The sequence below is a fragment of the Chenopodium album genome, chromosome 12 (assembly GCF_948465745.1).
Source record: "Chenopodium album chromosome 12, dcCheAlbu1.1, whole genome shotgun sequence".
In the NCBI taxonomy this organism is placed as follows: domain Eukaryota; kingdom Viridiplantae; phylum Streptophyta; class Magnoliopsida; order Caryophyllales; family Amaranthaceae; genus Chenopodium; species Chenopodium album.
This window is the reverse complement of record NC_137845.1, coordinates 49,468,331-49,488,589: the sequence shown is the minus strand read 5'-3', so window position 1 is coordinate 49,488,589 and position 20,259 is coordinate 49,468,331. Positions and strand designations below refer to the sequence as shown.

The 20,259-nt window shown below is 35.4% G+C and overlaps 1 protein-coding gene and 1 long non-coding RNA gene across 10 annotated transcripts; one reads left to right on the top strand and one right to left on the bottom strand.

Annotated features, from left to right (window-relative positions):
* Positions 1 to 7,566: 7,566 nt before the first annotated feature.
* On the top strand, positions 7,567 to 20,046 carry LOC145570573 (uncharacterized). Of its 9 annotated transcripts, none has more exons than XR_014096509.1 (7): positions 7,567 to 8,103; positions 14,859 to 14,940; positions 15,028 to 15,080; positions 15,179 to 15,230; positions 16,185 to 17,214; positions 19,259 to 19,325; positions 19,507 to 20,046. It is a non-coding gene; the product is annotated as an uncharacterized LOC145570573 (long non-coding RNA). The 9 variants fall into 9 exon arrangements; XR_014096510.1 differs by lacking the exon at positions 15,179 to 15,230 and having other exon boundaries at positions 15,028 to 15,103; positions 16,185 to 16,268; positions 17,081 to 17,214; XR_014096508.1 differs by having other exon boundaries at positions 15,028 to 15,103; positions 16,185 to 17,205.
* Positions 11,824 to 14,784, bottom strand: LOC145572713 (uncharacterized). The gene is made up of 4 exons (XM_081631688.1): positions 14,478 to 14,784; positions 13,487 to 13,747; positions 12,056 to 12,907; positions 11,824 to 11,974 (listed from the first exon to the last, which is right to left on the bottom strand). Exons 1-4 carry the CDS (start codon positions 14,574 to 14,576, stop codon positions 11,852 to 11,854), a joined length of 1,335 nt encoding a protein of 444 aa, XP_081487814.1. The 5' UTR covers positions 14,577 to 14,784; the 3' UTR covers positions 11,824 to 11,851.
* Positions 20,047 to 20,259: the final 213 nt, after the last annotated feature.

The window sequence follows — 20,259 nt, the reverse complement described above, 5'->3', positions numbered from 1 at the left end:
TAGTCTACTTTTTACATGGTCAAAACATCTTAAGAGATTCTCCTTCATCTTATATTATTGAATGGATTTGACCCCTATTTTTTCCTAATCATCTCATTTCTCAACTGATCTTTTCTTCTATGGCCATACATGTGACTCATGCAACCATCTCAACATATGCATCTCCGCCATATTTATATTATCTTATGCACATTCATCTTATCATATAAAAATTGTTGTTCTGTAGAATTTAACATTCAATCTATAAGGCATGTTAGGATCAACTGCAAACCCCTAGCACTCTTCCACTTTAATTAATTTGATTTGTTCCTATGAGCTACATATCTATCCAATTCTCCATCCTTTTGAGTAATATATAGATCCCAAATACCAGAAGACCTCAACCTTAGGCTATATATCTTCCCATCTAAAGTAATCACCCATTTCTCCTTGTTTCAATTCTCACCTTGCTAAACTTACATTCCAAAATTTTTTTTTAACTGATAAATGTCTCAAAACAAGAATAAAACTATTTTTTACAAGGTACATTGCAAGAAAGAGTGTACATGTCACAACCACCCGGATTCATTGACTCCAAATTTCCTATTCATATTTGCAAATTAAAGAAAGACATTTACGGTTTAAAGCAAGCTCCACGGGCATGATACACCGAGCTTGCCAATAACCGATCTAATTCGATCTGTTTTGACCCGAACTGATATTAACCCGTCCAGATTTTAACTCGATTTGATTTTTACCCGATCCGAATTTAACCCGACCATAACTAATTATTCACCTTTTTATTCTAGTTCTTATACTACTCCGTAATTATTAATAAGTTAACGTTTTTTACTACAAAGAAATAATCCAGATTAACAAGTTTACTTCATGTATATACCAATTATATAAAATTACTTTCTAAGCTTTATATTCGTCTCATCTAAAATTTACTACAAATAATTTGTATTGCTTGAACATTAAAACCTCTTCTTTCAACTCGATAAAAAATATGATACATGAATGACTTGATATTGACCCAATAATAAGGTAAATACTCAATAATAACTCTAGTTTAAATATAACCTGATTTGGATATGAATTGGGTCAACTCGATTAAAATCCAGCCAAACACAGAAGGAATTGAATTGAAATTGACCAATTAATGAATCAACGGATCAACCTTATCTTAATCAAACCGAACTTGACCGAACCGAAATCATCTGAACCGAAATCAACCCGACCCAAATTCATCCGACCCGAAATTAACCCGGTTAAACCCGATCCGAATTTATCCGAACTGAATACGAACCGATCTGGAGTTGACTCGACCCATATCTAACCCGGACTCGATAAACCATGACCCGAATTTGATCCGACCCGAATTTGACCCGACCTAACCCGATCCAAATCAAAAGAATAATTTTGACCTGAACATATCCGATCCGAACAGACCCGACTCGAATAAACCTGACCCAAACTCCATCCGGTTATCCGAATAGACACCTCTAGTCGGCACTCAAATGCTTGATGCGCTACCTCAATGGCACACTTGACAAAGGCATTTACATCTATAAAATTTCAGCTCTTATCATTCATGTTTTCTCTGATGCAGATTGGGCAGGTAATAAAGATGATTTCATCTCAACAATGGGCCATGTAGTTTTTTTGGTCGTACTCCCATAACTTGGTGCTCGAAAAAGCAAAAATCCTTTTTTCGATCGTTCACCAAAGCAGAGTATAGAGAAGTTGCTTCCACCACTGCTGAAATCATGTGGGTTCAAAACCTACTCATCATTGAGATGGGCATTCATATAAATAATACTCCAGTTATATACTTGTGACAATTTAAGTGCAACCCACTTAAGTGCAAATCCATCTTTCACTCCAAGATGAACCATTTGGTTCTTGACTTCTATTTTATTCAAGAATAGGTTCAAAAAGGTTCTTTGCGTGTTACACATGTACCAACAGGTGATCAACTAGCCGACACCCTCATTAAACCACTTTCAAGACCGCGGCTCGACTTGCTACCCCACTAAGATTGCACTCACTGACCCATCGACGGTCTTGCGGGGCATGTCGAGAATAACATCAAGAAACTATCTTGATATTATTACCAATTCCATCTTTGACTAAAGCCTTGTTCAATTCACCTTATTTTTGCTAAATTGGAATTAATTTTACTGAATTGATATTATTTTTGCTAAACTAAAATTATTTTTACTAAACTAAAATTAATTTTACTAAATAGAAATTACTTTTACTGTTTCTCTATTATATTTCATTTTTAGAGTTACTGATTTTTACTGAACTGAAATTATTTTAACTGAACTGAAACTAATTTTATTAAATTAAATTTATTTTTGCTAAACTAAAATTATTTTTACTAAACTAATTTTTTTTTACTGAATATTTTTTTTTTTAAGGTGAACTGAACATGGCCTAACAAAGATAGTTATGGAAATAGCAGCAAAATTAGCTTTGTAGTTTTGTGTAACTGATATCTTTGACTTAGGTAATTATATTCCTTAAATAACTCGCTTTATTAACTGTAATTTATTATGTAATATCTTATGTACTTAATTAGTCCATAGCTTGCATATTTATAGGCTGTAAATTTATTCAAAGAAATACAATTGCTTATCTCTTTACAAACTATATATAAATGCACAAATTTTTGTATGCGGCTGGCCACATGGTGTGGCAGGGGTTACTTGTAAGGTGTTACTTGTATTATGAGGTTACTTGTAGGGTGTTATTGGTTTTGGTCAGGATATTACTTGTAGGTGTTACTTGTATTCTAAAGTTACTTGTAAGGTGTTACTGGTTTTGATAAGGGCTTACTTGTAGGGTGTTACTGCTTTGGTATAGGGGTTTTGTGTGGGGTTACTTGTAGGGGTTACTCATAATATAAGTAACACATACAAGTAACCCATACAAATAACCCAAAATACAAGTAATACCTACAAGTAAACCCTAACAAAACTAATAACACCCTATAAGTAACCCCTGCCGTAACATGTGGCCTGCCGCACTGAAAAACCTCTGATATAAATGCTAAGAACATTATTAAGCGGAGATAATATATAACAATATAAAAAATTTCAACACTCATGAAGTTATATAGCAATCCAAAATAAAATTCAAAGTTGTGGTCAAATATTATAAGCATATGAAACAAACACTAGCTTGTATACGTAAATAGGAGTAATACCTATCATATAATACGAGCAAAAAGAATCACTAAACATGTTATGACTAATTAAATAATGTATCAATTAATTAATTCATACAATCCCAAAATCAAAGGGATTTTCTCGCTATTTTATTTACATGTAGCAATTCATCTTCCTCCAGCCAATGGTTTAATCTTAAGGGAAAATACAATCATTCAAGGTATAATAATTTGGTGGTTAAAACAACTTAAATTATTAGATATACTTACAACTCAATTTCATTCATAAAACAGTATATATTTTCCCTCTCGACTACCCTCACTTATAATCTATAAATAGCTGATAGAGTTAGTGAGTTTTCATCAAACAAACAAGTCTCTATTCCTTTTATATCAAAGCAATCAATCAATTCCCCTCTTTTGATTAATTAGCAAATTAAACAAAAAAGGGTTATAGAAATGGCTCTCAAGATAACGACCTCATCCGCTCTTTTTCTTGCATTGAATCTCGTTTAGTGTAACCTAGCCTTCTCTCATTACACACCCCGACCCATTGAAACATGCCTTGAAGATACCCTTAAGTTGAATGTGTGTGCAGATGTGTTCAATGCCGTGCATGTCCGCATTGGATCTCAAAAAAAGGAATGTTGCAACCTTATTGGTAGCATCATTAACCTTGATGCCGCTGCCTGCCTTTGCACAGCGGTTCATGCTGACATCTTAGGGCATGTTCACCTTAATCTTCCCATTGATCTTACTCTTCTTGTTAACAAATGTGGATGTGAACTTCCAAAGGGCTTCGAATGCCCACCACGCCTTGCCTAAATTGCATCATTCTCTTATTTGATTTAGTAATGTCGTAATTTTGTATCGTTGTCCTTAATGCTTATTTCATAAACATAATTATATTATTGTTCATCACTTACGGCGTCATTATTGATTTCCCTTTTTATTTCATATTTTCTGTTCACATAGTTTGTATGCAGCTTCTGCTTTGAGTTTGATGATAATAAGATTTCATTTATTTTCATATCATTAAGTATTTTCCGCATTCTTTTTTACTTGATCCGTTTTGACTTTTACACCACCCCTCCTTTAACCATTTGTGAATAATGTAAGGGTGAAAATTTCACCATACACCCAGGTGTACCATTAAGTATTTTCATTTACCATGAGCATGGTACACTCGGTCATAATACAAGGTTATTAAAAATTGTGAAAAGAACATTGCAAACAAATTAAAGTACATGAGTCAAAAACAAAAAATCAAAATGATTCCCTCCTTGATTTAAGGTATTGATTTGTTATTTATATTCCTTGATTCATGAAATTAATTTATTATTACATTTTATATATTAATAGAATACTTTTGGTGAATAGAAATTCATTTTTTTTGTTAAGAGAGAGAAATTGAATTTATATAGAGAGAGAAACCATGGTAAATTTTGTATTTCTAAGTGATTCAATGTTATAATAGAGTTCATTTTATTGTTCCAATATAATCTCTTAATGATATAATTGATTAATTCATTATTGAGAGAAAAGGTATTTTTAAATTTTTTTTCCCTTGTTTTCGTGCTATTTTCTGAGGTTGAAGATAATATTCTTCGTATTATGATAAATGTTCTTTTATCATTTCTTGATACATATTCTTTTTTTATTGAAATGTAATATGTTCATTAAATCTAATCAATATGTTCCTTGTATATGAACTATATGTTCTTTACATTATAAACATTGTGCTTTAATATATGTAGATTGAAAATGTTGTTTGTTGGGTTTCATTAATAAAAATAATGTTCTTTTAAGTTAGATAATATGTTCTTCTATATTAATATACGTTTGCTTTAAACCTTGTATTATTATTATTATTATTATTATTTTAATCATTGCGCTCTCTTGTTTTTATCCCTTATGTTTTTTTGGTAACGGTGAAAATATATGATTAATTTTTGCACATATTTTTTTTTAAAAAAATTGAAATAAAGTATATTGAAAATAAAATTTTAAATTTTGAATTTTTGAAATTTGAAAATGAAATTTTGAATTATTTTTGGTAGAAAATAATCTTAGATAAAAAAATTCTGGGAAACCCAATATTTTGAAATGATTTGACTTTAAATGCGTGGTAAAAATCAATTAGTAACTATCTATTACCTTTTTTTAAAATTAGTTTCTCATAACTAACCATGTTCTTTATATATCAATGATGTGTTCTTTTATAATTTAATGATGTTTTTTGCATTTATAAACTATGTGCATGGTACACCCGGATGTATGAACCAGCCATTGATGTAAGGGGGTCTACTTAAAATTGTCTCAAAAAGTAATATCATAATATGTAACTTTTATTATTTTTACTTATGGAGAATGAAGTTATTGATAGTTAAAGATATATATTGGCAAACGTGTAAATAAAACAGGTCAAGTAAAATAAGGACGGAGGAAATATTATACATACAACTCGCTTAAATTAGTCTCAAATTACTTGTTCCATTTGTACTTTTAGACTCAAAGTCCATCACTTGACCGGGCGATCCAGGCCATACGTATACTTTTATTTATTGTTATGACGCAATAAAAAAATTCCATTCAAAAGTGACTACAAGTTATTCATATACACATTTCGTACTACCTCCGTTACATATTATTTGCAACGATTAGACATTTTTTCTCTCTACTTTATGTCAAATCGTTGCAAATAATATGTAACGAAGGTAGTATATATAATCATGATATTTACTTAACTCTCAATTGACATATGATTAATTAAATTTTACATAGGAAAATTTAAGTAATTTTATATAAAAAAAAAATTAAAAAAATTGTACTACCTTATAAAACAAATTAATAATAAACAACCTTATAAACCATAAAATGTTGTAAGAACTAAGGCCCTGTTCTGATTTACTGAACTGATTAGAGCTGAACTGAATTGAACTGAACTATGCCGAACTGAATTGAATAGAATATTTTATGAGAGAAGGAAATTAGGATTTGAAAAGAAATGAACTGAACTGATTAAAGATGAACTGAACTGAAAATAAGCTGAAGAGAACAAGCCCTAAGAAGGCTACCACTTGCCAAATTTAGGGAGTTTGACTATTTTCCAGCATTTATTTCTTTTACCCTTTTTTTCTCTCTTTTTTACAACATATTTTTATTAGTTAGTTTTTTACAATTAAAAAAAAACAAAAAAAAAAAGTTTTTACTCACAAAGTTTCACATATAGCTAGCCGCACTGTGTAGCCGGGGTTACTTATTCAAGGCTTAATTGGTCGATCAAGGGTAACTTTGTCCGTTAGGGGTTTGTTAGTCGGTCGGGGTTACTCAGCCGGGATTTACTTGGTCAAGGGTTACTCGGTCAATCAGGAGTTACTCGGTCGGTCAGGCCAGGGTTATTCGATCAGTGTTTTAGTGTATGTCAACTGGCCACACAGAAAATGCTCTGATTTTTATACTAGTTAGTTTCCCAAAAAATTTCTTTTATATAATTATTGACAATATTATTATACAGGAACATTTGTTTTCTTACAGATTATTAAATCTTATATTGAAATATTTAAGTGAAATGTTTTATAATTGACAACTCCAATTAACAAATACAATCGTCCCAAAATAACTTGAGGAAAACGACAATAACAAACAAATAAATATCTGATTTTTAACAAATGCTTGATTGATAATAACATGAACATCAAACAAGACAATTAAAAATAACTTGTGGACAACGACAATAATGAACAACAAAGCCTTAGTCCCAAAATAATTTGATTAGCTAAAATGAATCCTCATATAGAAATATCCTAAAAGGAAAAACTATCATAACAAGATAATCAATTGAATAAAAATTGGGAAGGAAAAACTTTGTGTAAAGCGAGGAAAAAAAAGAGTATATAAATAATTTACCTGAGTTTGAAGGAGATAAATGAGAGACGTAAAACATAACCTATGTAAGTATAAGCATAAAGGTTTAAAAAATGTAGCAGGAGAAATAAGTAGTAAAGTTCACAAAACACGGGTTGAGCAAACGATAAAAAGAAAATACTACGTACTAAATTAAATATAACAAAAAATGTACGTACATAACCTTCTTCCAAGAATTTTGATGTCTTCTCATGCCCCTCGAGATCTCAAGACTTTGCCACTTTTTAAGCCCTCTAACTAGTATCGATCAAACCATCTTAAGCGATTCTCACTCATTTTATATTATTGAATGGGTTTGACCCCTGTTTTTTTTTCCCTAATTATCTCATTTCTAAACTGATTTTTTCTTGTATGGCCACACATGTGACACATGCATCCATCTCAACAGATGCATCTCCGCCACATTTATCTTATGCACATTCATCTTATCATATACAATTTGTTGTTTTGTAGAATTTAACCTTCAATCTATGAGGAATGTTGGGATCAACTACAAAGTACAAACCCCTAGCACTCTTCCACTTTAATTTACTTGCTATGTTCCTATGAGCTCTACAAATCTATCCAATGCTCCATTCTTTTGAATAATGTATCTATAACACTTACTAAATTATGAGAACTTCTACTGTAGCTTAGCAATAGTGTATTCCCCGTTATGCCCTTAGTGCGTGAAAATACTTACTTGCCCTTGGTCCAATTAATTTGCTGAGTCCCTCATTTTTGGTCTTGCAACTTTCTCCTTGTTTCCTCCTCTTCCTCTCTCCTCTATCACGTTCTCATTAGCATTCTTCTCCTCCTTTTCCTCTGCTTCACACCTTCCTTCAATTGCCATTTTTTTCCCTCTTTTAATTTAGCTGTCTTGGTCCACTTCTTTTGTTCATTCATGTATGCCACTTTCTCTCTCCTCCTTCTCTTCCCCCAATTCGCGAACCCTTATGACAGCGGTGGTAATGGTGGCTTTGTAATTAGCCATTGAAAGAGAGTTTAATGAATTCGAGGTCTGGGGTCTCGTTAATTCATTGGTTTGTTTCTTACTCTTTCCCCTTTATTACTTTTCCATTTTGCTTCGATTTAATTGGATTTTTTGCTGATTTTTTTTTTCTCGAAAGATAGGAGATTTAATTGTTAGGAAATTTTTTCACAATTAATTTACTCAACTGCTATTTGTCGCTCCCATTTTACCAGGTAACGCTCCCTTTTTTTCTTGAAATTACCACTATGCCCTTTATGCAATATGGGTTATAAAAATGAACTTGTTCCCCATTTGGACACCATACATGAAACGGTACCCTTACTTCACGACATTGTTGTCCCGAGCTTCCCAAAATCGGTCCCCACGACCTTGCAACCAAATCGGTCCCCACGACCACCTAAAATTTCTATTTTCAAAAATCGTTAAATTTTCCGACGGGTCTTAGGTCATGGACGGCGAGTGGAACATACGTACGCCGGAGAATGCGTCGGATCATTCTGTAAGTATTTTTTTTTTATTTTCGGTAAGTAGGACATCCGCCTAAAATTTCCGGATGTCCAAGGTACATCCGCCTAAAATTTCCGGATGTACCATGGAACATCCGGAAATTCCAAGCGGAAGTTGGGATCCGCCTAAAAAATCCGGATGTTCCATGGTACATCCGGAAATTTCAGGCGGATGTACCTAGGCACATCCGGAAATTTTAGGCGGATGTACCTAGGGACATCCGGAAATTTTAGGCGGATGTCCCAATTTTTTTTTTTTTTTTTTTTTTTTTTTTTTTTTTTTTTTTTTTTTTTTTAAATTGTTAAAGTACGTTTATCAACATATGTCTTGTGATTATTGTTGTGATTTAGTATTTGATAATTAATGTAATTTTGTTGTATTAATATGATTATTAGTAATATGTTTAATTATTATTATTATTAATATTATTATTATTATTATTAATATGTTGATATTATTGTTGTTGTTGTTGTTGATATTATTATTGTTGTTGTTGCTGTTATTTTTATTGTTGTTGTTGTTGTTGATTTTGTTATTATTAATTAGTAGAAATATAATTTTAATATTAATATTAATATTAATATTATTATTATTATTATTATTATTATTGTTGTTATTGTTATTATTATTATTATTTATTTATTTTTATTATTATTATTATTATTATTGTTTTTATTATTATTATTTTGACATAAAGCATGTTTTGTTTTAATTTGTATAGGATATGGAATCTGAGGAAGGCGGTGACGGTGTGAATTATAGTGGGAATTTTGTCACCGATACGTTTTTTCCTACATTTGACGATGCTGTTACATGGGCTGATGGTGTTTCCATAAAATTGGGATTTATATTGGTGAAATCGTCTTATAACAAAACCATTTATGGTCGGCCGTATCGGTATTTGCGATGTGATCGGTCACGAAGGAGCAAGCCGAGAGATTTGGAGAACGCGATACGGAAGGACACCAAAACCAAAGCTAATGGTTGTCCATTCTACATCAAGATATATTATGATGTCAGCACCGAAAGTTGGAAGATCATTGCGAAAAATGATCACACCGGGACACATAACCACCCAATGATTGTGTACCCAGAGGGACACCGTAAAGTGAGCGGATTGAGTCCGGGTGCAAAACAGGTTGTGCGGGACATGACAAAGTCCAAGGTTGCTCCCCGTAACATCATGTCCACTATTGCCGAGCAATTTCCTGATGATCATCCAAACATCCGACACATTTACAATTGCCGAAATGACTTCAGGATGGAGATGTCCGAAGGAAGAGGAGTTGTTCAGCAATTTCTTCATCTGGCGAGAGAGAGTAAATACATTTACTGGGTCACGAACGATGATCACAACGTTTTGCAACATGCATTTATGGTGCACCCGATCATGGTCAACATACTCCGCACATACCCACATGTCATAGGTATGGATTCTACTTACAAGACCAATCGATATAACATGCCTTTCTTTGAGGTAGTAGGCGTGACACCGACAAACCAGAATTTTCTAGTTGGATATGTTTTCATGCGCGACGAGTGCACGGCTAGCTATCGGTGGGTGTTGCAGAGATTAAGGGAGTTGATTGGGTTTGATATAGAGCCATCTGTATTTATTTCAGACCGTGATCTTGGGCTTTGTGCGGCTTTGAGAGAAGTCTTTCCAGGGACGTCACATTTACTCTGTCTATGGCACATCAACAGAGATATGGAGGCTAAGGTGACGAAGATGTTTGGAAACAAGACGGTTGGTGTCAGTTTTAGAGCTGGGAGATGGTTCAAAATCGTGAATGCAACAACACAGGCGGAGTATGATCGTGCTCTAACTGCCATGCAAGTGAGGTGGGGAAAATATCCGGAAGTGATTCAGTATGTTCAGAGAACATGGCTTTGTCATAAGGAGAAATTTGTGAAATTTTGGACGAACCAGATTCTTCATTTTGGTAACACCACCAATTGCAGAGTTGAGAGCCAACATTCAGCAGTGAAAACTTGGTTTGAATCATCCACAGGTTAGTTGTATGATTTTATTAGTTGTTCTGGTTGTTACGTAATTGTAATTGCATTTCAATTTACTAATTGGAATCATTGGCAGGTGCTTTGGATACCGTATGGGCCCGAGTCCATTGTCATATCGGTAATCGCATCATAGAAATTCGTAATGAGTTGGAGGCATCAAGGTCTAAAATTGGTCAGATGTACAGACAGTTGCCCCTGTCACGTATAAATGGCAAAGTGTCTCAACATTGCTTGAAAGTTCTGGATAAGGAGATGAAAAGGATGCGGGATTTGAGTTACCAGGTCCATGAACGGTGCGGATGTGCTATGCGTGTGACCCATGGTCTTCCATGTGCTTGCCAGATACATGATTCGATAGTTGCACAGACGGGATTGTATAGCAGCCAAATTCATTATTTCTGGAAGACACTGGTTATTGGTGATGGTGGTAACATTCCTGAAGTGGTAAATGATTCGACCGAGGAGGCTGCACATTTTCGGTCCCTAATCGACGAAGTCATGGAAAGTGACCCGGCCGTACGTCGAAATGTAACGCGAATCATTGAAGAGGAGCTACATCCAGATCATTCACACCTTGAAGAACCACATATCAACCTTAACCCTCGTGGTCGGCCGAAAAAAAATAACACCAGGCGTGATCGTAGCTATTTCGAGCATGTGAACCGTCAACACACTCAACGTGGTGGTGACCCAGAACCAGGTAATACTAAAATTCTATATTTAATATAAAAATATGTAAACTTAATACGTGTAGCTTTACTAATAATTTATCTTTTAATTTTGTGTTGTAGATCCAAGTGACATTAGTCAATGCAGGTATTTGAACTTGCTTCCAGCCCCAATGTTGCCGTACATTTCATCTTGGAAGGATGTCATTGGTGATGGGAACTGTGGCTTTCGTTGTGTCGCCGACTTCTTTTTTGGCGATCAAAATAAGTGGTTTGACGCTCGGGAAACAATAGCAAACGAGGTCGCTGGTCATCCTGATTTGTACGAACGGATTTACGGGCTTGGGCGACTTTGGATGAACGTGGAGCGTATTCGATGGGATGGTGGGGCTGTCGGGGAGCGGCATTGGATGGTTACAATTCAAGATTTATTTCCTATTGCTACGTGGTTCAACGCAAGGGTGATTTGTCTCGGAGTAGGCCTAGTACCAACTTGCTACTACCCATGCATCACAGTCTTACATTACATTTTTAAAAATAAAATACAAATAAGTTCATAACATAATTAAAACCATCACTAACAGAACATCTAATCAAAATAATCTAAAGTCCCATTTTTGACTTCCAATCAAATACAAGTTGCTCAGTCATTGTTCGAGTCTCACTCGACATTTCAGGATACTCAGCTAGTGCTCTTTGGTGAATCTCCATGGACCGACCCATCCACTGCAAATAAAACAATAACATATTATAACACAAAAATTAATAGAAGTCATTGTTAATATAATATTAAGCATTAATACGTACGTAATCAGTGTTAGTCCGCTCAGGCAGGTTGCTTGTAACTCCTGGACCTGGAGATACCCGCGGGTGAGAAAACCTGTACAGCCACTGCATGTAACCGGGCGCAACCGAAGGAGCTGCAGCACTAAGCCTGGGTAGGGCACCTAAAACAACACTCTGAGATACCCCAGGGACAAACCTATTCCACAACACAGCTGTCATCTCAGTCGGGAAGTCTACCCGATACATCTTCAAGTTAGTCGGCCTCTTGGCCTTCTCTGGCCTGATGATCTCGCGGGGAATGCCTTGCACGAAACCAAGCTGGCGGACCACTCTATCCGGCATGTACGGCTCAATGATGTTACGGTACTGGATGCAGCCAATGAATAAAGTGGGGGGCACTCGTAATGCAGGATCAGCTCCGTACGGTAGCCAGTTCACCTCACGGTCGGTAAGCGCATCAATCCTAGTACGAAAAGCTAACAGGCGCTCCAGGTTCTTGCTAGGACATCCCGCTCCTACATCCCAAGCAGACGCACGAGGCATTTGAAGGTCCCGGGTCAAGGTACCCTGCTGTGGCCGAAAGCACGGAAAGTACTCGTAAATCCACGCTTGCAGAAGCGTGAGACAACCAGCAATCGAATCAGCACCTTTCCGTGATGCCGTGCCCAGTTGTCGATACAAGTAGGCCAGTGCAGCTGTTCCCCAAGCATACTCGTTAATAGGGACATCCGTGTGACATAGCTCGTGGAGGAAGGAAGGATGCGTACGGTTACCACTCTTGTCTACAAACAGTGTACCTCCAAGCACTAACCACAAGTATGCATCAAGCTGCTCACTAAAATCCCGGTCGACCGCCAACGTCGACTCAAAAATCTTATCAGTCAACACCCCACTACCCTGCCAAATGGTCTTTGTGCCGCAAACCTCAGACAGATCATCTGGAGTCATATCCATGGTGACCGAGCACTCGTCCCGTAACACGTCCGTGCTAGGAGTAGTGGACACCATATTGCCTGCAACCCGTAACCCAAGTATGTTGTACACGTCGTGCAGCAAGATCGTAATCTCCCCAAATGGCATGTGAAAGGTGTTCGTATCTGGCTGCCACCTCTCAACAAAAGCAGAAATCAACGGCCAATCAAGTCTCTTAAACATCAGGCCGGGCAAGTGAGACAACCAACTAGCATCAATCTCCGCAATGGCCTCCACAGATTGACGGCCTCGCCAAGTACACAAGTCAGAACATAACTTTGTCCTACTCAAACAGCGCAAAACACTACGCTCCTGCTCCATCCAGATATATCGTGCCACGTGACCGCCAAAACTAGGGATAACTGACCCATCCTCAGGCCCACCCGGCATCGGTTCCTGCACTAACCATGCCTCTGCAGAGCTGGAAGTAGGCTGACTCGACCCACTACAACCAAATCTCCCAAACTGACCCCTATATACCATATGGTAATCCTGAGGGTCCTGTTCTTCATCCCGGTCACCAGCATGACTACCCGAACATTCGTCTTCCTCGTCAGATATGGGTGCTCCACTTGCAGAGTACAAGGGCCGACTACTACCAGACTGTTGGTCTCTCGACCAACCACTAGTAGACCCGTATTGCTGCTGCTCGGGCTGAGCCAGTGAAGATCGAGATGTCTGTCTCCTAACAGACGCATTCAGACGTCGTGATATTGCATGTCGAGCACCAGAACCCTCGATCTACATAAAATTAAAAATTAATCCGATTTTAGTAATAACAATAACAATAATAACCATAATAACAATAACAACAACAACAATAATAATAACAATAATAATAACAATAATAATAATAATAGTAATAATAATATCAACAATAATAATAATAATAATAATAATAATAATAATAATAATAATAATAATACTAACCATAACACTTCAAAATAACAACAACAACAATAATAACAACAATAATAACAATAATAATAACAATAATAATAATAATAATAATAATACTAACCATAACACTTCAAAATAACAACAACAACAATAATAACAACAATAATAACAATAATAATAACAATAATAATAATAATAATAATAATAATAATACTAACCATAACAACAATAATAATAACACTTCATAATAAAAAAAAAAAAACAAAACAAAATCCGAAAAAAAAAAATAAAATTAACAACTTTTTTAAACGGCCAAAAAAAAAAAAAAAAAAAAAAAAAAAATTGGAACTTCCGCCCTAAATTTCCGGAAGTTCCATGGAGGATCCGCCTGGAATTTCCGGATCCTCCATGGAACATCCGGAAATTCTGGGCGGATGTCACACTTCCGCCCAGAATTTCCGGATGTTCCATGGAGGATCCGGAAATTCCAGGCGGATCCTCCATGGAACTTCCGGATATTCTGGGCGGAAGTTCCAGGATCCGAAATTAAAAAAAAAAAAAAAAAATTTACCTCGTCTCCACCGCCGCCGCCGCCGCCTCCGCCGCTGCCACCAGCTCCGCCAGAAGTCCTCCCTCCGAATCTTAGCCTAATCCGCCTCGAATCACCCATGTAAAACAATTTTTGAATTTTTTTTTTTTTACAAAAAAATTGTTTGAGAGTTAGAGAGTAAGAGAGTTTGAGAGTAAGAGAGTTAGAGAGAGAAGTAAAGAAGTGAGAAATGTGGGTCGGGAATGAAAAAACCGTATTTATATATCAAGGGTAAGATTGGAATTTCAAGAAAAAAAGGGAGCGTTACCCGGTAAAATGGGAGCGACAAATAACAACACCCTTAATTTACAGTACTCTGGTTGAATTTCGAGTGTCTTTTTTTTTTTTTTTTTTTGGTGTTAGATTCTGATTATGAAACTAATTCAATCATGGTTTGTGAGCACAACACCACTTCATTCCTTCAAAGAAGAGGGTCATGGTGTGGGTATGTATTTTTTATTTTTATAATTTTGGTACATTTTCCAGTAATTTGCAGTACCTAATGCTTCGTTTGGCTGCTTTTCTTTTAAAGAAAGGAGAGAGATTCGTTTCTGAGGAGCAATTATCAGAATATGAATGATGAAGGTGAATTTGAGCTCTTTCTTCAAGTAAGTCTCTGATTTAATTTTTTTCATGAGTTTAATTTGATGTTTTGAGATTTATTTTTCTGTTTTTTTTAATAGAGTTTTAACAATGATTTAATTGGCTACTATCACTGGAAAGGAGCGTGAACAGGTAATTTAGGAATATGCTCATTTTCAAGTTTACTACTCTATTAGTGATTTTGCTGCTCGCTTAACTGAATATAGTTCCGTTTGTACATAATATATTAGAACTATAGATATATACTTTCTGATCAATCAATCAATCAATCAATCAAAGCCTTAATCCCAAAAGTGGGGTCGGCTAACATGAACCAAATTTGATTATTCCGTGTAGTCATCAACATAAATCTTTCTCCTCCATCCCTTACGATCCAAAACTTCATCCTCACGTAAATCCATGCACTTCATATCCTTCCTCACTCCTTCCAACCAAGTCATCTTTGGTCTCCCTCTTCCTCGTTTAATCCCTCCATGGTCCCACTCTTCCACTCTTCGCACCGGTGCACCCTCGGGTCTCCGTCTTACATGTCCAAACCAACGCAGACGATTTTCCCTTAATTTATCTACAATGCCCGCCACACCTACTTTCTTGCGAATAACCTCATTTCTGATTCTATCTCTTAAAGTGTTTCCACACATCCACCTTAACATGCGCATTTCCGTAACCTCCATCTTTTTAATATGCTCTGATATCCTAAAAAAATGTCATTGACCGTAATAGTATTAATTGATTTATGATCTGGATGCTGAGTGAGTCCAATTTTGTCTGATCATTGTAAAGGTCCATTTTAATTATATTTTTTGGGTAATTGCAATGCTTTAGATAAAAGAACCTCTAAGCTTGAACATGAGGGAGTTTGACATTAATTATCATATTGTCTGAATCCTTCAATGTGACATGTATTATATATTTTTGCATGATTTAGATCCATCCAATGAAAGGAACGCCTTAGGTTTAACAAACAAAAAAAAAAGTAATTATGAGTAAAGTCTGTCGCAAATAAAAAAAATTTTTTTTGCTTTATTTAAGCAATTAAGCATACTAAGAACTTATCCTAACTGATTCTTTGCCTTGATTGTGCAGAAGGTTTAGGCGTCCTAAGTAAAAATCCTTGAAGAAAAAATTAAGACACTACAAGTTTTATGGATGAAGCTTTGAAGCAGCTAGGTATAATGTGAGACTCGGGTGATTAAACATTTAAACTTGGGTTATAGGGTGACATTTATGTTCATGCATTCACGCCCATATATTGCTGCTTGCATATTAGTGTCAAACCTTTAAATAGGCCACATCAAAGATTAATTAATCTCGTACGGACCTAGCTTGTTATTTCATTATGATTAATATAATAAGAATAAAATAATTTGGAGATGATATTAGATTTATTGCAGAGACGCTTATAGATTTGTTGTTATTCCTCGGGATGTGCAAAGCTATAGAGAATATGCTAAATTGTGAAGGTACTAATTTCTAAGGTACTGCTTATGTTAGAACATATGGTTATGTTTTTTGTGTTTTCAATCAATTGATGAACTGTAAAGGGATTATAAGAATTAAGAATTCATTTTTATGCTTTAACTCGGGCTACTAAACCAGTCCATCACAAAATTATGCCCCTTTTCTACCATTCTGTAGCATTTTTAAAACTTTGATTATCATCCTACTCTAAATTACTCTAAGTTTAGTAAGCTGTGAAAAATGGTATTATTTTGAAAAAGATGGTGCAAATTTGGAAGTTGGATGGACTATAGACTGTAAAAAAAAATAAAAAAACCTATGAGACTTGGAATATGATCAGAAGGAGAGTAGGTATTTTAGTATTGTATATTTTATATAGTCTAACAAGATACGTTGTCAATTAATCCTGAACAACCTAAAATTATGAAACTTATTAGAAGAATATGTTGTACGATTTTCCCATTAATACCATTTGATTATATTTGCATACTATTATTGGCATCTTCTATATTATTGCCCAGGTATGACAAGAGTGGCTACTTGTTCTTACCATCTTATGTTATGCAAACGCATGGTTCAAGAAAGCAGCAAGAAGCGATGAGGAAACTTCACGTCTCCACCACAGCATATGCAGAAAGTGTTGGAGGTACAGCAGGTTAGAGCCCTTTAGTCTTTATCTAAATGCACTAGTAGAAAATACTAAATGGTAAGCGGTTCAAACCCCCTAATGGCAAGCGGTTTTGAACCGCATGCTATTGGGGGGCTTGCCATTAGCCTTTTAAATGGCAAGCGGTTCAGAACCGCTTGCCATTTGTAGAGAATGGGAAGCGGTTTTGGCGCCAAACCGCTTCCCATTACGCCTTAAAATTTTTTTTTTTTTTTTTTTTTTTTTTTTGGTTTTTTTCAGTTAAATCGATCCATAAACAAAACATATGTATTAACAACATTATTTTTTGTTAATCAATCCTGTAATTTTACAAATTTCTGTTTTTAAACAAAAATAAATAAATTAACAAAAAAATAAATTAATAACACAAACACCTGTTACCACCACCACCAGAACCCCTACCCACCTAACCCGAACCCACCCACCACCCCACACCTCCAGCCTCCCTAACCCACCCACCCTAACCCAGATCTATCACCTAAACGGCTAAACACACCCCAAACAAAACCCACAACCCACCCGCCACAACCGCCTTTATCCCGTATCACCACCACCACCAAGCACCATATAACCCACCACGACCTTAAAAAAAAACAAAAAAAAACAACAACTAACCTACCACGACCTCTACCCAAATCAGACCTGGGGCCATGAAAACGTCGATTTTCGCTTGAAACTATGGTTTTAAAGGTCAAATTCGACCATGAAAACTCTAGATCTAGAGTTTTCATAGTCGAATTTGACCCAAAAAACTTGAAAACCACACGCTTAAACCATCGCCTCCTAGAATTGGGGTTTTTGGTTTGAATTTGCTCGAAATTTTACTTGATTTTACTCGATTTTACTTGAGATCCGAGAGAGGAGAGGAGGGAGACAGAGAGTGAGAAAGAGATCGCAAAAAAAAAAAAGTGAGAAACTAATAGAGAAATGAAGAGAATGAGAAAGAGATAGAGGAGAGTGAGAAAGAGGAGATGAGAATGGAGAATCGTGAAGGAGGGAGGGGATGAGAGGAGAGAGAAAAGAGAAAAGAGAATATGAGGATGAGAGAGGAGGCGTGAAAGAATGAAGGAGAGGAGGAATGAGGCCCGTATTTAGTTTTAGGGTTTTTTTTGGAATGGCAAGCGGTTTTGGCTTGAACCGCTTGCCATTATACATAATGGCAAGCGGTTCAACCCAAAACCGCTTGCCATTATAAAGAATGGCAAGCGGTTCAACCCAAAACCGCTTGCCATTACATATCTGAGGTCTTTTTTTTTGGGTGGGTTTTTCGAAGCGGATTTTAAAAACCGCTTGCCATTTGAGGCTTCCCATTTAGTTTTTTCTACTAGTGATGGCTTTTATTTATTTGTTTATTTATCAATCAGCTTCTCAAATCCTTAACTAGCCTAAGTTCATCATGATGCAAGTTTGCGGTGTCCCCCCCCCCCCCCCTCTTTTTTGGTTGTGTGATTATACCCTTAAACCTCTATACATCTGAATTATGTACAATAAGTATGTTTAGTTTTTCCTTTGACAGTTGGACTGGTATCACTTATACCATTTAGTCTTGTGTCTTGTAAAAAAAAAAAACGATCAAATCCTCTAGAATTATTGAGTCTGGTTGTTCTAATCGAATGGATTTATTTGTTTTTTTTGTTTTTTTTTTTTTTTTTTAATATTATGAAAATAAAAATTTGAAAGATAAATTGAATATATTTATCCATCCTTAATTAAATATCAATCATTCCTGAGCTCAAATTGGAGAGGAGGGTTATAATTTCTCTTGTAGTAATTAGCACTTCAGAGATCACAAAGGTCTTTGATAGTTTGTTTATACACCGTGAACAATGCCAGCTCCTCAATAATCAGAACTTAAGTTGGCTGTAATCGTTAGTTTTTGGCTCTACTTTTCTACTTATTAGTTTTTATTTTCCTATTTTTAATGCTTTAATTTTGTTCAATTTTGCCTATTTTGTTTTGCCCGTCCTATTTTGTGTTGAAATCTATTTTCCCTGTTTTGTTTTGAAATCTATTTTGCCCTATTTTGTTGAAGGAACTAATATAACCAGAAGGGAAGCCCAGCAACGTTGTGCAGAAGCTGCTTTTGATGAATTTGGCTGGTAAGGTTACCAAAATAAAACTTCGATCTTTTGTTTGTATTATATGTCATTTTCTTCTCTGCCTCTCTATTATTCCTTAATATGTGAGGCTTTATGTATCAATAAGCTTGGCTTTACTGTTACAATAACATATATCCTTTATGGAGATGCTGTCCCAAAATACTACTTCATGCCTTTCCAGTATGGAGATGATGTCCTGTCCCTAGGAAACAAAGCAGTGCTGGGCTGTAGGGGATTCTCAAATACCTCGAGAACTGATACTGAGCTAGCACTCGCAGAGCACCAAGGCAAGTATATGGCAGGATTGGCAGCAGTTTTCAAGAGCCTTGCCTATCCTTGATCTTCCTCCATCATTCAGGTTTCTGTCACATCCGATGGATTCCAAATGATGTACCCCTTCGACTAAATTGTATATGTCTCATTTATTATATTGATATTTTGGTTTTCAGATATAGCCACTGGCCCCTGTAGAGATTTATAGGGCTTTTTGGTTTTCATTTTCTTGTTCTTGTTGATGTTATTTTTTATTTTTATTTATTTATTTATTTTATTATTATGGGTAATGTATTCATGGAGTAAAGTTGGTGTACAAAATTACTTGTTTTGATGATGGCATAATAAGAATGTTACACAGTTATAAATGGCAAAAAAGATTTTAGCTTGCTTTTCTTTCTGAGGTCTAATAGTTTTAAGTTACTGTGTTTCTCTGCTATCTTTTTATTCTGTCTGTTTGAAATTACTTGTTAATTTTTATAATACTTTTATTGACTATCTATTCTGTTCGAAATTAAGAGTATATAACCTTAAATCATTAAAAGGAATGTTAATCTTCCTTTTAGCCATTTTATAATCGTTATTATTGTTCTTTTTTTTTTTCAAATTTTAAAAGTTTTTCACCCAGCATCATTCGTAATATGTTTTACATTAAATACCA

Coding starts and splice junctions, on each gene's coding strand:
- LOC145572713 (XM_081631688.1), bottom strand. CDS start 14,576: ATGGGTGATTCGAGGCGGATTAGGCTAAGATTCGGAGGGAGGACTTCT. Junction 13,748..14,477: donor GCGGCGGCGGTGGAGACGAG/GTAAATTTTTTT, acceptor AATTTTATGTAG/ATCGAGGGTTCTGGTGCTCG. Junction 12,908..13,486: donor ACCCTCAGGATTACCATATG/GTATATAGGGGT, acceptor TTGACTGATAAG/ATTTTTGAGTCGACGTTGGC.